A 21,060-nucleotide genomic window follows, 5' to 3' on the forward strand; every position below is an offset into this window, starting at 1 on the left:
ACCCATAGATCCTAAAGGACTTGGCAAGAATGCAAAAGACAAGCAAGCCCATATGATGTGTCCTCTGAGAACCAGCAGGGAAGGAATGATTATTATATCTGATCTGTAAACAGCTAAAACGTGGCAAGGAGAAGTTTAATTGCTGGCTATTATTTAAATGACAAAATATAAATGGAAAGGGAATGAGAAGTTAAACTATGGCACAACCACACAGGGCACAAGTGATAAAGTTGGAATAGAACATTTGGATTTCTGCATACAGATATCCTAAAAAGGATTCATTTTTCTCTTTCTACTAAGGAATTTATAAAGACATACTCAAGTGAGAATTTGGGGATTTGGAGGGGGGGGGTTTCTGGAGTTTTTTGAAGAACCAGTACCCATCCCACCTGGTCACACTTTGAAGTTCAAGCCATGGGCATTTATTAAAAGTAATTTGTGACTATCTGGTGATGGCATGGCGTTTCTAAAGAGCATAGTCTTAGAGATGAATCTTAAGGATAGAAATGAGAAAAGAATGGCTGGACAGGTTTCACCATGAGGCTGAGGGGAAGAAAGGAGAGAGGTTTCTTTTTAAAAAAAATTTTTTTTTAACGTTTATTTATTTTTGAGACAGAGAGAGACAGAGCATGAACAGGGGAGGTGCAGAGAGAGAGGGAGACACAGAATCTGAAACAGGCTCCAGGCTCTGAGCTGTCAGCACAGAGCCCGACGCGGGGCTCGAACTCACGGACCGCGAGATCATGACCTGAGCCGAAGTCAGACGCTTAACCGACCAAGCCACCCAGGCACCCCAGGAGAGAGGTTTCAAATCAGACAGGCATTGGTACATTCTTCAAGCCCCCACAACGGTCACTATTGAGCTATTCCAGCTCTGCAGGCAGGTCTCAAACCCGGGAGTGCACTGGAACCACCCGGAGGGCCTGCACAACTGCTTGCCCACCCCCTCCCCAGGGCATCTGCACCCAGAGTGGGAGCTGAGAATCCTCCTGACAGGTGTCCAGGCGCACCTCAGGCGGGGCCCTGGTGTATTCTGGATCTCTGCAGGTGCCGGGCCAGCCCACGCTGCCCCACTTGAGTCTCAGAGAGCTCTATGGGTGAAATACAAAACTGTCTGAGTCACTTCGGTCTTCAAATATTTCACTTGGGAGAAAATGTTCCTTCCTGCTTTCTTGCAGGAGGGCCAGCCACTTTAGCTGCCACAGGGAATGTGGGATTTCTGCACCGGAGCCTCCCAGACACTCACACATTTCATTTCACCTTTAAGAATAAAGATCCCTCAAATTTATGATTGTGGTGATAGGTTTTGCCACCCTGCCGTGGAGCTTCACCTGGTCGGATATGAAGAACTATCACTATTTACACACACACACACACACACACACACACACACACTGCCAGCCTCTCCCATCCCTGACCTCAGATCATCTCAATCGGAGCTGTACACAGTCTCAGCCCCAGAATAAAGCATATCCCTTAGAACAGGATTTTTTAGTCGGACTCGAGTGCCTCTCTCTTGGCTCAAACTCTGGGCAAGAAAAAACGGTACAATAAAACCTTGATTTTCATGCCACCATTTCCACCTCATGAATTACACACTGGCCCCTGCATCCCATAGACTTGACAGCAGTAAAGCCAGGCAGTGCCCATGAGCGATCAAGAAGCACAAGCTAACAGGGCTAGCATCTGGAATAGAAATAACAAATAGTGAAAGGGAGGCAGGGGGAGTGGTCCAAGACAACACAGAAGAAAGAATCCAAGGAATGGTGGAGCAGATGGAAGGAATTAGTGATGGACGCATTGTCGGTATCAACTACTAAATGTGTAAAAAAAATACAACTGCCCACCTACATTTAAATAAATGCAGCCACTCTGCGGAAGCTAAATTCGTCCCCAACTCCTCCTCACCGGGTCTTTCCACCTCCCAATTCCCTCCTATACAAATTCCAATCAAGGGTGTACTCCTACAGTTACGATACACAAAAATATCTCTACTAGTTGCTTTAAGAAAACTCCAATATATTTACATTTAAATCCATGGCATGCTAGATCTGCAGGGAAAGAGAATACCAAACCATGTTCTGTGTTCGAGGCAGCAGAAAACTTAACCGTGTCAGAGAGAGGACAACACACATCCCCTTTCAACGCTCCCAAGGCTAATATGCCTTTTAAACACAGGTCTTTATAACCCTGTATAAAGTCTAACACTTCCAGGATATTTCACGCAGCCTTAAATAGTTCATTCGGTTCTCAAACCCATTATTTTCTGTGCCGTTGTTACTGGGAGGGTGTGACTGTGAACTCTTCTGTAGAGAAAATATTTACTACACGAGTCTTTATCTTTCTCTTCTTTGGCTTAAAAATCCCAGTTTCTTTGGATTTTTTTTTCCCCAAAGGAGTTATTATCAAGCTTTTGATATTATTTTTGTTACCTTCAACCTGTTCAGGATTTTCTAATGGCTATGCTACAGAAGCTAGACTGAGAGAGAAAATAGGATCAGAGCAGTGGTGAGAAGAATGAAAAAGACAATGAGACCCTCAGGTTTTCTGTTGGTCTCCTTTCCACCCACTGCCATAGAGCTTGTTGTTTTAAGGTCCTGTGTACCCCTGACGAGACAGAATTTAAAATTTTTCTTCACTCTAATTTTAAGACAACCTCCAGTGTTCTCTGGCTTCTAAGGATTTTAGTTTTATTACTATTGGCCAGATGCTTGTACCTCTATCCTGGACCTTTCTGAACTGCATCCTATTTCAGGTGATTTCATTTTTTCAAGAACTATCAGAAGACACATCCTTTGTCCCAAGATACAAGGTACTGCTGGAAACTATTATCTATGAGTGTATTAATTTATTCCTGCCCAGTGTTTCTCAAAGCACAGTTAAGCATTGCCTGTATTAGAAGCACCTGGGGCATTTGTTAAAAAAACCAAATTCTTGGAGTGCCTGGGTGGCCTAGTCAGTTGAGCGTCTGACTTCAGCTCAGGTCCTGATCTCACGGTTCGTGAGTTAGAGCCCACACTGGGCTCTGTGCTGACAGCTCAGAGCCTGGAGCCTGCTTCTGATTCTGTGTCTCCCTCTCTCTCTGACTCTCCCTCATTCATGGTCTGTCTCTGTCTCTAAAATAAAACATTAACAAAAAATTTTTAAAAAATTTAAAAAAGCAAATTCTCTGGGCCATCTGGGTGGCTCAGTTGGTTAAGTGTCCGACTTCGGCTCGGGTCATGATCTCGCGGTTCGTGAGTTTGAGCCCCGCATTGGGCTCCGCGCTGACAGCTCAGAGCCTGGAGTCTACTTCAGGTTCTGTGTCTCCCTCTCTCTCTGCCTCTCGCCTGCTTGTGCTCTCTCTTTCTCTCAAAAATAAATAAACATTAAAAATTTTTTTTTTTAAAAAGCAAATTCTTGGACTTCACACCAGACTTGATATATAAGAATGAGGAGGTAGGGGCAGAACCTAAGAATCTGCATTTTAAAAGAACCCCAGGTAATTATTAAGCACATTTTTAATCAAAACGACCCACCGAGTCCTTTGCCCATGTCAAATCAGTAAAGGTGGGGGTGCAGCCAAAAGAAGCCTTGAGTGCTCCACTGAATGCGCCACCCCATTCGGCACAATCCACAGTAACGATCCGTGTCATGGTCAAACTCCCTAGCTGCCGTCTTAAATGGGGGAGAGGGAGTACTTCATTTGACCTAGTATGACACATCTGCTAGGTTTAAGAAGTGATTTCTCCTTGGGGCCCCTGGGTGGCTCAGTCGGTTGAGTGTCCAGCTCGGTTTCAGCTCAGGTCATGATCCCAGGGTCGTGGGATCGAGCCCCGCATCAGGCTCTGCACTGATCATGAAGCCTGCTTAAGACTCTCTCTCCCTCTCTCCTGCCCCTATCTTCTCACTCTCTCTCTCAAATAAATAAAATGAAAAAAAATTTTTTTAAATAAAAAAGAAGTGATTTCTCCTTTACCTCTCTGACAAATCATTCTGTCACAAAACAAGACAGTTGGAAGGGAGGGCATGTTCCTTTCAGTATAGGACATGGACTTGGAACTTAGAACTGTTACTAGTAGAAAATCACACTTGCAGGCACATAGCCATTATTGTTCAACCCCCTTTGCCTTTAAAACGGTATATACTGGGATGCCTGGGTGGCTCAGTCGGTTGAGTGAAACAGTATATACCACACAGCTTCGCTTTCAGTTTTCTAAGGGCTCCTCATTCCTTCAAGAACATCAGAATGGCTTAGATAGGGCATCAGAGAATCTTCATCAGCAATCCTTAACCAAATCTCCCTCCAGATCTGCCTGGCCCCTTCCCCCCTCAGGGTATATGCACAGCCGTGGGTCCTGCCCATCACTGGCGTATGAAAAAGAACAGTGGCAAAAACCATAACTTTCCTTCTGAAACAGAAGCCACTCAGTATTGCAGATAGATGAAATCCCATTAACGTTTATCACACACTCAATTGCTGTTTAATGAACATTCATACAATAGGCGTCTGCACACCCTTTATCATGTTCCGATTCTCCTATCTACCCTAGCTTAGTCTGAGTTTTCTCTTGCCAGCTGGGACCAGGATGAAAGTAGTAAAACCAAAAGCAGGACCGGCCTGGAACTGACGCCAAGGAAGGACAGTGCCAACAGATTCCCAAAGTGCAACCCATCCACTGGGTAAGACATCAAGGCCAACTGAAGAGGCCACAAACCGGAAGAGAGGCTCTTTAAGAGAAGGACCCGTGGGCACGATTAAGATCAAACATCTAACCAAAATCTTAATCTTTTGATTCAGATCCAAAATTCCCAGAAACAGGGTGGGGGGGGAGGGTTGCAGTTATTTCTGAATTAGCATGACCCACACTCTACTGAAGTGTGACCTCTCGGAAGGCCCCAAACTACAAAACTATGGAGGTTGCGCCCCCATAGTTTTCTGACCAACAATTTGAAAGACAAATTACATCCATGTAACTGAAAGCTGAGGGAACTTAGATTCAGAGAAAGTAGCTCACTTGCCCAAGGAGTCGTGCGATAAAGGATGGAAACGAGGTTCAAGCCTGCCTCTAAGCCCCAGACGGCCTTTCTTCTGCTAGTCCACGTGGCCCTCACTGGATCTGTCGCAAGCCCTTTGGATTCTGTGCACGGCAGGGTTTTTGTTCTTCACTTCTCCTATGTCTTCCCTGCCTTTACTTCCACTGCGCTGCTTCTCAGAAGCCTGATCCAATCTGTTTCAGTTTAAGACTCTGGAAGTCAAAGTTCGACCTTCAAATCTCTGTCCTTGCCTTTAGGGGCATAGAAGCAGGTATCACTGAAGAATTAGGTTATATGTTTCAGAGGGATACAAAAGGAAATAAAGCACACATCTGACCACTTGGGAGCTTGTAGTCTGTTGGAAGGATGGATCTATCCAATAATCTTGAAACGATGTGGTAAGTGAAGTGATAGGCATTTGCAAGTGTATGTATAAGAGTTGTTAGCAGAAATGGCAGCTAATGCCCAGAGAGACTCCCTTGAAATTCCCAAGGAATTCCTTAGGAATCTTAAAAGGCTTCCTAAGTTTACTGGAAGCCTGAGAAACATCAATTAACCATGGCTACCTATAGTAAATAATAAACACTCATAACGATAGAAACCGGGTGTAAGCTGACTGTTGCATCAGTCTTTTTTTTTTTTCATTTTTTTAATGTTTATTTATTTATTATTTTTTTTAAAGTTTTTTTTTTTTAACGTTTATTTATTTTTGAGACAGAGAGAGAGACAGAGCATGAACGGGGGAGGGGCAGAGAGAGAGGGAGACACAGAATCGGAAGCAGGCTCCAGGCTCTGAGCCATCAGCCCAGAGCCCGACGCGGGGCTCGAACTCACGGACCGCGAGATCGTGACCCGGGCTGAAGTCGGACGCTTAACCGACTGAGCCACCCAGGCGCCCTAATGTTTATTTATTTTTGAGAGAGACAGAGACAGAATGCGAGTGGGTTAGGGGCAGAGAGAGAGGGAGACACACAATCCGAAGCAGGCTCCAGGCTCCGAGCTGTCAGCACAGAGCCCGACGGGGGGCTCGAACTCACAAGCTGTGAGACCGTGACCTAAGCCGAAGTCGGACGCTCAACCGACTGAGCCATGCAGCTGCTCCACGTCAGTCTTAATATATATATAATTATATCAATAAGACCCTGTCCCCACATAGTTAGCAAGTGTAGAGTCAGCGTTTGATCCTAATTATTCTAACACAATTCTGCCTCTGTCCTTCACAGTTCCCGCGTTTGGAACAGGAAGGGCACAACTCTACACAAAACAGCAAAGGGCTGAAGAGAGAATATCAGAAACCATAATCCCAAATGGGGGCTGCTGACAATAAACTTGCAGGAAGTACACGCTTGTGGAAAAAGCAGCCCCAAAACATAGGTCAATGGGCACTCAATTTTAATCATCCAGCAGGAAAGAAATTAATCTCTTCTACCCAAAAAGGGGCCGCGAGTGTGGTCTTTATTCCCAGCCGCATTCCCTGGAACACAAGGTGTTCTTAGTCTAAGTGGAACCTAGGGCTGTGGACTTTGGCAGAATTAATAAATAGGACTTTATGAAAGAGCAAAGAAGGAAGAAAAGGAAGGAACGGGGGGGAGGGAGAGAGGATAACACATGTGATCTGACAGTATCCTAGTGTTCGTGGATGGAATTATCACCCACAAAATGAAGACGCCCCCTTCCCTCTCTCTCTTGCCATGCCAGGAAAAGAGTACACTTTATTGGACGAGCGTTTGGCAAAGTAAGTGTTTGTTTTCTGCACAGTTGTCCTAGACGATTTGTATACTTGTCTGTAATTTTAATGAGCACCGGTCTGGGAGTAGGAAGAACAGTTAGGAGCCCAATGCAGTAGCCCAGGTAGGGAATGCTGAGGCCCTAGCGAGGGGGGCTGAGGGGCTCGACAGCAGGGTGTGGAGAGCTGCTCACGTGATGATCGGCTCACCACTGACCTGGTGACTGACTGGACACGGCAGCCGTCTCCAAGCGGTCTGTGACTTACGGATCTCAGGGGCTTCCCACGGGAATGGCCGGTCTCGCTTCCCTCCTGTCGTTCTGTCCCTTTTCCGATCAGACTTTGCACCTACGCCTCTAGAGACCACATCAGCACTTCAGCCTTGTGCTTTCTGCTCTACTCATTCAGGGAGTGCTCACAAAGTGGCTAATGGTTCCCAACAAATGCCACTACTTTATAACCACTGACTATGAACCAGACAGGGCAGATGCTTAAGCGCTTCATGTACATTATCACATTAATTCCTTGCCACCGCTCCTTAAAATAGCTTTGTTGTCCCCACTTGCCAACACCGATTAAGACTCGAAGGCTCACACCGCTCAGCCGGCCCAGGATTTGAACCTACGCTGTCCAAAATCTCTCCACCCACAAAGCTACCATTCCTTGCTCATGCGTAGCTTACAAAAGAACTAGAAAACACCAGGAGGCTCAGGTTGAGTTTCGAGAAACAACCAGAAAACCCTAATTTAATGTACGAACAGGTCTGGGCTGCAGATACGTAGTATGCACGTTTTCCGGCTCAGACAACGGGAACACAGGTGACGATGAGAAGGCAGCGTTATTTACACAGGAGCCGGCAGAGAAAACCTCAGAGCTGTCTCTTAAAGAATGCAAGAGGCATAGAATGATGGAGGGCGGAAAGCCCAAGCTTGTGGCAAAGGGGACAGGGCACCAAGGAGCAGAAATGACACGAAGCGGGACATGGTTGGTAGGCTAGCAAGCTGATGGTCTCACTGTCCTGGGCTCACTGAGCAGAATGAAGTGTGAGGTCCTCAGCTTTGCCCAGGCGGGATGTCTGAAGGGGACATCTCACAGTTATACTCGGTATCGTAGAGGGAAAAAAAAAAAAAAAAAAAAGGAAAACTCCTTCTAGATACCGGGGAACCAATGTCTAATTTGAGCTCAGATTTCTGTGCAGCACTTTTTAAAAAGTTCTCATCCACCGAGCCCTCTTTGGTTTATCTTGCCTCTGCGTCTGTTTTCCCTCCGTCTGTCTTTGACGCTCTTCAGTTGCCCCTAATATATTTAGCCGACTTTTTCCAGGAAAGAATTAGGTTTCTGCCAAGTGACCAGTTCCAGCCTCTCTCACCCTTTCTCTCCCAGTCTCACCCCCTCTCTGCATCTCTTACTTACTTCTTCAGAGTTTCTTCCCCTTCTCCTCCCCTGTCTGACTCGATTCCTTTCCTTTCCAGTGGGCACTGATACTCCTTTTTTCTTTGCTTCTTCCTCCCACCCTTACGTGGTTTTTTTTTTTCTTTCTTTTTTTCCTCCTCCTAGCCTCTGCTGGGACACCAGAAGCAAAATCTTATCCTTTCAAACCTTTTCCTAACCAGAGAGCCCCAGGAAATACTGTAGTATACTCAGAATGGAATTAATGTTGGCTAGAATTACTCCCGGACAAAGAGAGCTTCAAATTGGGGCTCCACAGGCTGGGAACCTTCTTGACTCCTCCCATGGTGGCCACGGTAGTGGCTCTCAGACTTTGGAACTCTTCAGAAGCACCTGGAGGCCTGTTAAAAACACAGATTTCTGGGCCCCACTCCCAGAGTCTCCAATTCAGTAGGTGTGGGACGGGGCCCAAGAATGTGTATTTCTAACAGGTTCCCAGGAGATGCCAATTGTGCTGGTCCAGGGGCCACATTTTGAGAACCACTTGAGGCTCAGCTGTACGTGGTAGTGGGTGGGCAGGGGAATCGGAGGAGGGAGTGGAGTTTTGTTCCTTGTCACATCAACAAAGGGACTGACAGGAGCCTAGGAAGCTCAGGATAAGGGATCGGGAGGATGCGTTGGGGGTGCAGGGAGGAGGGGAAGACACACGAGGAAAGCTCTGTGTTGTAACCTTCCGGGAAACACGGAAGCCAGCTCCCAGCCCTGTCACCCACCCTCCCTCCTGCCATCACACATGGAAGCAGCAGAAGGGAATTCTCAGGATCCCTTTGATCTCTTCCCAGTTCTGAGTCCTCTGTCTGTTTATCTCCCTCCTCCCTTGGCCTCCTCTTCCCCCTTTCTACCCCCTGCCCAGTGGATGAGTCACTGCCCCTCCTCCCCACCCCACTGCCATCTGTTTTTCTAATGATGGCAGAAGATGAGCTGTTTTGTTGGCCCGCGCCGTAACAAAGCACACTCTCCACTAGCATTTTTCCTGATGGACTCTCAGAATGCTATTTTATTGGTATCATTTCCCCACCCAGTTTTCCCTTTGTCTCAAACCCCACCCTTTCCCCCTCTTTGGCCTCATGTAGATCCCAGTTTCCCAGAATTGGATAAAGAGAAACAGAGATACAGAAGAATCGAGGGATAGATAAGCATGTGGGTTGGATGCATGTGTAGGGGGGAGGGTGTTAGAAATCAGGGGCAGTTCAATGGCTCTCGCTAGCACACAAGGAGCAACCAGAATTACCCAAGTATCACTGCTAAGTGGTTTAATTACTCGCAGTGAGAAACTCGAATGGCAAAACCTACTGTGACTGAGTGGCCATTCCTGGGGTGAGAGGGTTTAAATGGTGTGTGTGTGTGTGTGTGTGTGTGTGTGTGTGTGTGTGAGACAGAGCGGGGGGGTAGGGAGAGAAGAGAGGTGTCCCCTCTTCCCCATGCCAGGATACCTGGGTCATTCTCTGTCTGTAAGGCTCTGCCTCAGTCTTGACTCTTCTTTGCAATAACTCGCGTTAATCTAGCTAAGGGAACCTGTGTGAAGAAGTACATAGGATTCCCTGAGGAAGTAAAGGTCTGGTTTGAATTAACCAACAGGGGGTTACAGGTCTACCTCAGACGTTGCAAACAGATGCCTGCACGCTCCAAGCAGTTGACATAAACCAGGGATGCCCACTAGGTAAGGAGCCACAGGGAGAGGGGAGCATCTTGCTCACCGAGAGAGCAGCTGCCTTTTGGGCTGTAGCTGTTACTCAGGTCTAGCTAACTGTTGCCACGGTGCCAGATAGTCTTGTTTTCCAAGAGACATATCAGCAGTGTTTGATATTGATTTTTATCTGGAGTATGTATGTACGTGGGTGTATGATGTTATATATACATACACAAATGTTATGCGAAACCCCAGTTTTTAAATATTGGCAACCAGAACAGAATTGTTTTCAGAGACGGTGCTGGCCAAATAAACCTGTCTGTAGGCCACCATCGGTCTGCAAAGCTCTGATCTAACTAAGCTCGAGTAAGGTCCAGTTACAGAATCTCAAAACCGTATAACATTCTGATTTGCCTTTTAACTTATTTTTTATTAGGTCATTTAAAATGAGACTCTGGAGATTTTGCAGGAAGGAAAGAAAGAAAGAAAGAAAGAAAGAAAGAAAGAAAGAAAGAAAGAAAGAAAGAAAGAAAGAAAGAAAGAAAGAAAGAAAGAAAGAAAGGAAGAAAGAAATCCTAATATCTGTAATTTGAAAATTAGAGAGCTAAATTTAAGAGATTAAACCAAGGGCATAGTAGCAAGACCTAGCATTAGAAAGACCCAGGTCCCCATTAGTGAAGCAGACCAGACCATTCTGGTGTGGGTCTGGGAGGGGCAGGAGGCTTACCTCACACGACTGGATGCAGTGGATGAGGAAGGGGGGTGGGTGCCATTGACGCTGTCCAGTGCACACAATGCTCTGAAGGGGAAGGTGGAGAGAACAGAAAACAAAAACAAGGACCCCTGGTCAGTAAGAGAAGGGGAAAATCCTGAGCTCACCCCACCAGCCCAACCCCGTTCCCTGAGGAGGGAGACCCCAGCTGTACCCCACACAGGGCTCCAAGGCCAGCCGGACTTGCCCGTGGAAGTGCTAAACTTGCCAGATGGTGCTGAGGTGGAACTCTCATACTCTTCATCCTCCTTCACCCTCCCCAACGTATCAAAATTTCCAGAGAGGTGCAGGTGTAATTTTAGAAAGCATCCTCAGTGTTGTAATGAGTGTAATTTGGTTCCAGGCATAGTATTTTTTTTCTATTTGTCTTGAAATTTTAAATAACATCACAAGAAATTGTGAGATGGCTGGGTTGACAAGGAAGCACCATGGATTTTTAAAGGCTGAGCAGTATAGCTTCACAAGAAGAGTCATAAACTAAACACGGATCTCAAGACTCCTAGGCAAGAAGACGTGAGTGCCAAGCAGGGGCTGGAGGGTGAGTGGAACAAATCTGTAGCTCCTGTTAGCACCATTTATCCCCTCCTCCTGGGAAATAAAAGGTCTCTGCTGGGCCGACAGGGTTAATGGGACACCACTGTGGCTCAAAATGGTGCCCGCATCAAGCTGATGACAGCAAAAACATTCATTCATATTAAACACCGGTGACTGTCCCTGTCCCAACAGCCATTTCCAGATGTGCATTGAAACAAATACTCATCTACTCTTTGTTGAATAATAATTACAACCCATTTTCATTAAGCTTTTCCCTTTTAATTTTTGGATTTTAAAATTTCAAAAGAAACATTTCAGGAAAAGAAAAAGTCCCATAGGAGGCTTCAGGGAGGAAAGGAGATTGATTCTCTCTGTAGCCCATCAACCCAAACCATTTGTAGACTTTCATACTCACGTTTTAATTCAGTGTGATAGGAATACAGTACAATCAGAAGAAAAAGAATACATTGTGAGATATGAGCTTTCTGCAAGATAGCACCTCTAGTAATTAGAAATTATATGTTCTAGAATGTTAAGACTATGTGGTAATCAAATTGGAGACATTTGCATATATTAACATGTAGGTATATGAATATATACCTTGTAGTTACGAGAATAGGGAACTGCGAGATTTTTCTAGAGTTGTACTAGTATAAACTAAAATTTCTCTTTCACAGCCTCCCTAAAAGGGAGGTTATACCATAAATCCTAACGAATTCTGATATTCTAAATTCTACACTGTAATTATAGAAAGTGGCTTGGTTTAAGTTTTCATTGCACTGGGAAAAAAAGGATTATAGAGGATTATACAAATACATAATGGGGGGTCAGCCTACTAAAAAATGATGTATTCTGCACTAACAGCCACTTAAGCAGCATTTGCATATAAACAATGGCTATGCTACCTAGAAAGGATTCTTGTTTATGTTTTAAACCCAGTATCAGTGCAACTCTTTTAGCTAGCAAGGGATTCAATTTCTAGTATTTGAAATATCAATGTTTTACGCTTCCGTTGTTGTTACCAGATAATGCTAATAGCATAAAACAGGAAGTTGTACCCTTGAGATGTCAATACGTATTTTCCTTCTCATAGCATCACATTCCCTAAGGATCCCAATTCCCCATTCTTAACAGTCAGACATTGAAATGTATACATGCTTCACTCACTAGGAACCAGAGTTGCTGCCCTCAAAGAGGTCAAAGTCTGTGGGGAAGGTAGCTGGAAAAATTGTCAGTGCTTCCCCATAAGAGGATATGTAGCCTTGGCAGCCTCACATGATGTCTATGGCCAGAACTCGCCAGAACACCCTGAACTGACTGTGCCAGCTTCTCTTATGCCCACTACACCTTCTACCCCAATCACTTCTTCTATAAATGCAGGAGTTTGGGGGTGCCTGGGTAGTTAAGTGCCCGACTCTTACTTCTACTCAGGTCATGATTTCATGGTTTGTGAGTTCAAGTTCCGCATCAGGCTCTGTGCTGACAGCATGGAGGCTGCTTGGGATTCTCTCTCTCTCTCTCTCTCTCTCTCTCTCTCTCTCTCGCTGCCCACCCCCTGCTCTATCTCTCTCTCTCAAAATAAATAAATAAACTTAAGTTATAAATAAATAGATAAATAAATAAACAAGCAAATAAATAAATGCAGGAGTGTTGGTTTGTTAATAACACTTTAGAAATTCTAAGGATATATTGCAAAGGGACTTAAAAGAAAGGAAAAGAGTCTGTCTTTACTTTTGATGCGTTTTCTTCGATGCTCTTTTGTCCTATTATCTCTGACTGATGTTTTCTATCTTTGTATTCTTATGTAATTTTATTATCGTGTAATATAGATTCACAGAATAAAATATAAAATGTATGAAATGTGCACAGTCTCCCTCCTGCTCCTGATCCCCAATCACCCAAGTTCCTCAGTTTGATTTTCTGTGTTTTGTATCATTACAGAGACGTTCTACGCATATGCAAACATATATGTATGAAATTATCTCCTCACACAAATTCTAAGATGTTGTCATTTTATTTTGTACTTTGGTCTGTTGTTTGCTTGCTTGCCTTTATTCCACTTCACAGTGTTTCTCCGGGTTCTGGAATGTTGCATTCCATTGATTACATAGTATTTCATTGCATGTATAAGATCTCATATACTTAACCAGGCCCATACTGATGGATATTTAGGTGATTTACAGTCTTTTGCTCTAACAAACAATGCTATGTATAAATCATTTCACACACATGCAACTATTATCTGTAGAATAAATACATGATAGTAGAACTGAGAATACCCATCTCAATAATTCTTTAATCTCGCTCTCCCTCTTGCTCTCCCTCTCTCTCTTGAGATGAATTCAAACTGGCTTCTTCCTTAATCTCCATAAAATTGCAAAAGCTTCTGGTACCTGGGTCTAAGACCATTCTAGATTGCAAAATTCTTGAGAACAGGGACCATCTTCCACTCTTACATCTTACCTCAGTGACTTAGAGATGATGTTTTACAAGCATCTGTCAACCACTAAATAGTTAGAGCTCCAGAATTCTCCTCTATTTTCTGGCCTATGAACGTTGTTCATCCCGTAAGAAAAGATATGCACGTGCCATTAACTGAACTACTACTTATTGATCAAAACGGGAGGAGAATATCAAATACGCTTCAGGCCTTAAAGTTTATGGGCAAGTTTGTGGTGGTGAGGTGTGAGAGAGGAACAAAACAGTAAGAAGATAAGGAGAAGGGCTAACTCCTGGTGGGATGAGTTAACTTAATTCAACAAGGGAGCTTTTAGACTGAAGTGTCTCTGATGCCATAGTGGTCTACGTAAGCGACCCAGGATCTAAGCCTATACATGCTTCAAGATTATGAAACTAAGAACTACGGACAACCAATCACAAAGAGCCAACGAGGCTTTAAGGTACAGCCAATCAATGATTTCCTTACTTTCCTTCCTTTTTTCTCTACCATAGTGTCTCCTGAGCTCCTCTTGGTGAGGAACTCCTAACCATTTCTAGTTTCACACTGACTAATTCAAACAGATTTTTGCTCAAATAAACTCAAGATTTTTCATATGCCTCAAGTTATCTTTTAACAGCTCCCTATGATTTTCTTTTTTTCTGGAATATTTTTGACAAATGGTGATAGTATATATTACATTTGAAAAACTATAGAAATTGGGGCCTCTGGGTGGTTCAGTCAGTTGAACGTCTAACTCTTGGTTTCGGCTCAGGTCATGATCACATGGGTTGTGGGATCAAGCCCCATGTCGGGCTCTGTGCTGGCTGTGCAGAGCCTGCTTGGGATTCTCTCTCTCACTCTCTCTCTGTCTCTCCCCTGGTTGTGCTCTCTCTTTTTCTACATAAATAAATAAATAAATAAATAAATAAATAAACTGTAAAAAAAGAAAAGCTAGGGGCGCCTGGGTGGCTCAGTCGGTTGAGCGTCCGACTTCAGCTCAGGTCATGATCTTGCGGTCCGTGAGTTCGAGCCCCGCATTGGGCTCTGTGCTGACTGCTCAGAGCCTGGAGCCTGTTTCAGATTCTGTGTCTCCCTCTCTCTCTGACCCTCCCCCGTTTATGCTCTGTCTCTCTCTGTCTCAAAAATAAATAAACGTTAAAAAAAATTAAAAAAAAGAAAAGCTATAGAAAGTAATTGAAAGAATGTCCTTATATCCTCTGTTCAGCTTTATCAAATCTTAATTTGCTGTATCTGCTTCCAGAACCTAAGTCGCTAGAGATTCAATTAATGTCCTCTACATGTAGCCCTCCAACCTCATTCTCCTTCCTTCCTCCTTATTGGTAACAACTATTCTGAATTTTTTTTCAGTTATTTATTTATTTTGAGAGAGACAGAGAGCGAGCAGGGGAGAGACAGAGAGACAAATAAAGAGACAGAGAGAAAGAGAATCCCAAGCAGGGTCTATACTATCAGAGGGGAACCCGAGGCGGGGCTGAAACTCACAAACCGTGAGATCATGACCTGAGCCAAAACTAAGTCAGACGCTTACCCGACTGAGCCACCCAGGTGCTTCATAACTATTCTGAACTTTTAAGTTATTATTTCTTTATAATTTTATATGATTATTATTGCTATTACACTATTAGCAAGCCACTTGTCAGGTGAATTGATTGTGAACAAAGATTTGTTTTGAACTTTCCAAAAGGAAAGCAGTCACGAGGAAAACCAGCGTAAAGATTTTCTCTCAGGCCATTTCAAAAATTTTTTAAAGTAAAAAGGAAGATGGGAAGAACAAAGGGAAAGTAGAAGGGGGGAGACACAGAGAGAGAGGGACAGAGAGATGAGAGAGAGAGAGAGAGAGAGAGAGAGAGAGAGAAGGGAGGAAGGAAGAGGAAGGAAAGGAAGACCAGTTAAGGGTTATTAGGATGGTCATAAGGCAATTGAAGGCTATTGCCTGGTTAAACATCTCACTAAAGGTCACAAGACTGATAGTTAGCCAACATTAAGGTCTAACACAGAATTGCTCAATTGTTTTTTTTTTATCAGGAATAGTTACTTGACAGAATGGGCTAATCGCACCACCCCAACAAAGTTCTGCAGCTGCCCAGGTCTGTGACCATTTCCTTATGACTACAAATGTATGCAACCCTAAGTGAAGCACAGCACTGTTTTTGCCTTGTTTATCTGGACAGTAGCACGTTACCCTGCAGTTTGCTTTTCAAGTTCTTCCGCCCCCCCCCCAAGACTATCTTGGACTCGAGGCCTCGAGACTCACTCAAACTGAAAGCAGATACTTCCATACTTGAAACTGATGAAAAAGAAGGCTTTTTCATGACTCATATCTGAGGGATTTGCTCTCCCGCTAATGTGTGTATGGCAAGGGTCACTGGAGCTCTTACACAATTGTGCCCATCGAGAGGACACTGTGGGGGATGAGAGCAAGGATCGGGACATGAGACACACAGGAGGGTGAGACGAGCTAGTCGGACACGATGGCTCCTGGAGGGCACCGTCTTCTTTCTCTCTTCCTGCTTCTCTCTCCCTCTTAAAACGTTTTGTTTTTGTTTAAGGAATTATTAATCCTTTGGGGGCCAATTTGGGAAAACAAAGTCAGAAATTACAAGATTTGTTTTGACTCGAGCAATTCTAGTGAAGAGTTGGGGAGCTGAGGGAGGGATTCCCTGCAGTGTTGACAACCTTTGCAAACCTCACATGTGTAGCCACAGGAAAATCTCATTAGTTTGGACCTCACTAATTCCTAATTGTGATATACTAAAGAAAGAAAAGAAAAGCATTGTTCGGTCTGTGACAAAATGAATTTATGAAGCAAACCAACAGAGGAAATGAGATGTTATGATGGATGCTTTTGTACTTCAGAACAGAACACTTTCAAGTATAATTTAGAAAAGCTCATTTACATGCAAACAATTGCCACATTATGTATAAAAAAATCACCTCCCCATGAAATCGGATTCTTGAAGGACCAATGCTTTACAACGTAAGTCAAAATGTTAATTTTCCTGCTTTAAATGGTAAGTCTCAAGATAGAATAAAACACCCTCTCAACACAGCGGTTAAAGACAGTCATAAAAATTCAACCTTACAGAGGCCTCTGGAAAAATCAAAAGGTTTGCCCTGAGAAAGAGCTCTGTGGAGCCAGGAGCCACTCTCTTCATCCAGCAATGGATGAAAAGAGCGATGTGCCGAGCAGATCATTCCTACCCTCGAGAATCTTACCGTTTAGGGGTAGAATGACAGAAAAAAAAAAGAAAAAGGAAGGAAAAAATGAAGATGAGGAAGAACAGGGATGTGCTCCCAGCAAAACTCTGAGAGGAGCTCCTCCCACATGCTCAGCTCAGGCTCCCCAGACAGTCGGGTGTCCACACAGTGCCTGAGACATGCGGGAGGCAGTGGGGCAAAAGCTCTGGTTCCTGGATGTGAGCAGTGGTACCGATTGGGCACGTGGCTGTCGCCTGCATCCCAACTGCCAGATTCCACTGCTCGGTCACCTTGACTAGCAGACCTTTGTTTGACTGCCAAGAAGCCCTTTTGTTGGTGTCCTCTCTTTCTGCCAGGATATTTCTCTGCTGATGTCGCCACCATGGAAAGGTCTAGGTCTCTGTGTGTAGTAAGTGAAGGAGCAAGATACCTTTACAAAAACAAAAGATCCAGAAAGTCCATCTGAGCCCTTCACATCCCTACCTCTTGTTCCCCACAGCCACCATGCTCCTGAAACATTTAGAAGTCACAGTAATTTTCATCCTTACTTTCAGTCTCCCAACAAAAGCTGTTAGAAGTTGCTTCTTTAGTCAATGTTCAAATAGGAAACAATAAATGGCCATTAGTTCTCTTCCCAGCCCCATTTGTAAGAGGGACAGGAAAAAGACAGACAAGGGGCACCTGGGTGGCTTAGTTGGTTAAGCATCCTACTTGGGCCCAGGTCATGATCTCACGGTTCGTGGGTTCGAGCCCTGCATGGGGCTCTGTGCTGACAGCTCAGAGCCTGGAGCCTGCTTCGGATTCTGTGTCTCCCTCTCTCTCTGCCCCTCCCCTGCTCTCTCTCTCTCTCTCTCTCTCTCTCTCTCAAAAATAAATAAACATTAAAAAAAACTGTTTTAAAGACAAATGATCTATACATTTCTGTCTACACACACACATGTACACACACAAATAAGCAAAGTACAGAACTCATAGAATGATACGTTTCTTTTTCATAGAGATAGCTGGTAATATCTGTTCAGAGATGAAGGAAATTTCCAAAGGTAAGATTTGTACTAAATGAAGTGAAATTTCATTTTTACTGAATTCAGAACTATATGCTAAAATCCATGCAAGACATTTCAAAAGTGTTATATTTGACTCTTATTACAGCTCTGCAAGACAGATAATATTATCGTCACCCTCGCTGATGCACAGACAGAAGCGACCGAGGGGTAAGTACCTGAACCCAGAAGGATCTCACTCTTCTATATGCCAGTTGCTACGTAGAGTTGTTTTTTATCAAAACCCCAGGATACCTAAGTCCTCAGAAATTCTTCCTTTACCAAAAAGTATATGATTCTAGGAGTCAGGTATCATTTGCAGGAATAAAGACCAGCAGAACTTCCCAGAGGAAGGCAAATAAACCTTGTGGGTATCTAGAAAGTATACTTGATTGTTCTTTAAAAACAATCTCTTTCCCAACAAGGAATAATAGTGTTACAGGGAACTGTCTCTCTAAATGATTTCTGTTAGACTTTATGGAAAAGGAAGAGAAGTGCGGGGGTTCTCATAGTTGAGAGGACTGACTTCTTTTCTACTTGCTGATCCAAACACATACTAGGCGGGGAAGAAATGACTACGGCAAACAGGGTGATTCGGGGGAAAATCACATTGGATTTGGAATCAGACAAGTCGATTGCACTCCTTTCTCCATTGCTTGTTAGCTGTGCAAGCTTGGACAGATCATCCAACATCAAATTTATCGGTAAAACAAGGATAATCAAATCCTGCTTTCCTAGTTTATTAGTGTGTGATAAGATTAAAATGAAATTATAAATATATGAAAACATATATTTTATATATCTACACAACGTTGAAAACAATAAAGTGTTATCCAAACGTAAGATATCATTTTTATTACAAAGAATGAAGTCATTGGAAGCAGACTAGAGAAAATGACACAATTCAATTCATTTGCTCTGTAGTCCTGCCAGATAAAAAGGTATTTGAAGAATGGGAGATAGGGATTTGCACGAAATAAGGAGATCACCACTTACTAAACAAATGAGCCAGGCTCCAAACAGGCGTGCTTGTACTTAAAATATTTATGTTGTCAGTACTTTATTTTGTAACAGCAGTGTCTCTCAAAGCACTCCAGCGGAATTACCTGGTGTGCCCCACGGCATCACCAGCCTTTCTGAAGGGGGAGCCCAGCTCTGTTCCTCTTACAAACTGCCCACGTGAATTCTTAAGGACACCAATACTCTACATTGAGTACAAAATGGACCCTCCCCCAAGATGATTCGATGTAAGTTATAGGGATTTTACTTGATGAAGAGTTTCATTTAATACAACCGCTTTGCTTCTTATTTATGAGGACAAAGTTAGCTTTCCCACCCCTCATGAGCTGCTGGGTGCCACAAAATAGCAGACATCATGAAATCATCTGTGGCTGGTGTATAATCTTCTGAGGACCTGGGAACATAAGAACAATAACTTCGTCCCCATTCCCAGTGCTTCCATGGACCCCTTTCTCTTGTTTTCTGTTACGGTAAAGTTTTGATATCCTAAGGGGCGCCGGGGTGGCTCAGTCGGTTGAATGTCCGACTTCTGCTCAGGTCATGATCTCACGGTTTGTAGTTCGAGCCCCGAGTAGGGCTCTGTGCTGACAGCTCAGAGCCTGGAGCCTGTTTCAGAATCTGTGTCTCCCTCTCTCACTCTGCCTCTTCCCCACTCATGCTCTGTCTCTCTGTCTCAAGAATGAATAAACATTCAAAAAAAAAATTTTTTAAAGGAAGAAAAACAGCATCCCATGTAAGCTTTTTTTTTGTGAGCAATACTCCTTTATTCCATTATATCTGTGAAATTGTTGAGAGATACCCAAAGGACAGCTTGTTTAGCCATTCTATGATAATTCATGTGAACTACTGGATTAACTCTGGGTTTTTTTTGGCACAAAGAATATTGATTTGGGGATTCAGGAGAAAATGTTATCAATTATATGTTCCATTTTTTTACTAAATTTTTTGAGAGAAAAAAATTTTTTTTAGTTTTTTTCTTTTTGTGCACGTGCACATAAGCAGGGGAGAAGCAGAGGAGAGAGAATGAGAGAGAGAGAGAGAGAGAGAGAGAGAGAGAGAGAATCTTAAGCAGGCTCCACACATGAGATCAGCCAATCTCATGACTGTGAGATCCTGACCTGAGCCTAAATCAGGAGTCGGACACTTAACCAACTGAGCCACCCAGGCGCCCCATTTGTGTCCAGCTTTTGAAATTCTGACCTTCAGATGTTTTTTTAAGGGACGAATTAGTCTTACGAGGTAAGGATGAAGCTCATTTTGTGAGTTACCTCAATTTTTCTTCTCATTATTAGAAGAAGCTAATTCACTTTGTTTTCACACAGGAATAGGACACGAGTCTAAAAAGCACCACTAAAATAATAGTGTCTCTAACAGTATGAAAATTGTGATTGGTATAGTTGTACCCCCAAATCATAAAGAACAGGGCAGTATCATTACAGATGGGAAGAGCAGACAGTGGTGAGGAAAAGCGATCTGTCTCCAGTAAGAATGGAAACTGATCAAGAAAGGTTGTTCTTCATCAAGCACAAAGCTAAGTTCTACCTGCGTTTCTCATCTGATACTCACACTCACCTTTTGAAATAGTATTATGTCCATTTTACACACAAGAAACAGAGGCGCAGAACAGTAAAATTGCCTAAAATTATGCAGCTGAGGAAGAACAGAGATCATGAGTAAAAACTTGGCTTTTTTTTAAATACATTAAAAAAAATTTTTTTTTAATGTTCATTCCTTTTTGAGAGAGAGAGAGACAGAGTGAGCGGAGGAGGGGCAAAGGGAGAGGGAGACACAGAATCTGAAGCGGGCTCCAGTCTCCGAGCTGTCAGCACAGAGCCCGACGCGGGGCTCGAACCCACAAACTGTGAAATCATGACCTGAGCTAAAAGTGGACACTTAACCGACTGAGCCACCCAGGTGCCCCGTTTTTTTTTTTTAACACATTTGGATTCTAAGGTCTACAACATTTCTGTGATGCTATCATCCTTAAACCATACCTGGATAACCTGTTTCAAAATCTGGATTTACTGACTAGACCATACTCAAGACATATGCAGTGATTTTGATGTTTGGCTTAAGGAGAAAAAAAAAATATTCTGCATTTCCTCTCTGGGGTAGACAACTTGAAAATGACAAGGGTGTGATGACATATAGTCACATAGTCACAGAGAGATGCTGAAATCTGATGAAATTTGGAGTTTGATGAGGAAACAG

At 43.6% G+C, this 21,060-nt stretch overlaps 1 protein-coding gene across 1 annotated transcript in view; it reads right to left on the reverse strand.

Annotated features, from left to right (window-relative positions):
- PAPPA2 (pappalysin 2) overlaps positions 1-21,060 on the reverse strand; it is a 267,658-nt gene that overhangs the window by 25,874 nt on the left and 220,724 nt on the right. Inside the window, exon 20 of the mRNA XM_047077368.1 lies at positions 10,549-10,620. Within this exon, the coding sequence (XP_046933324.1) occupies positions 10,549-10,620 (72 nt within the window). The remainder of the gene's footprint in view (positions 1-10,548; positions 10,621-21,060) is intronic.

Source organism: Lynx rufus, unplaced genomic scaffold, assembly GCF_022079265.1.
Source record: "Lynx rufus isolate CCGP_SWC_20201006 ecotype Redwood Valley unplaced genomic scaffold, mLynRuf1.p SCAF_15, whole genome shotgun sequence".
Lineage (NCBI taxonomy): Eukaryota > Metazoa > Chordata > Mammalia > Carnivora > Felidae > Lynx > Lynx rufus.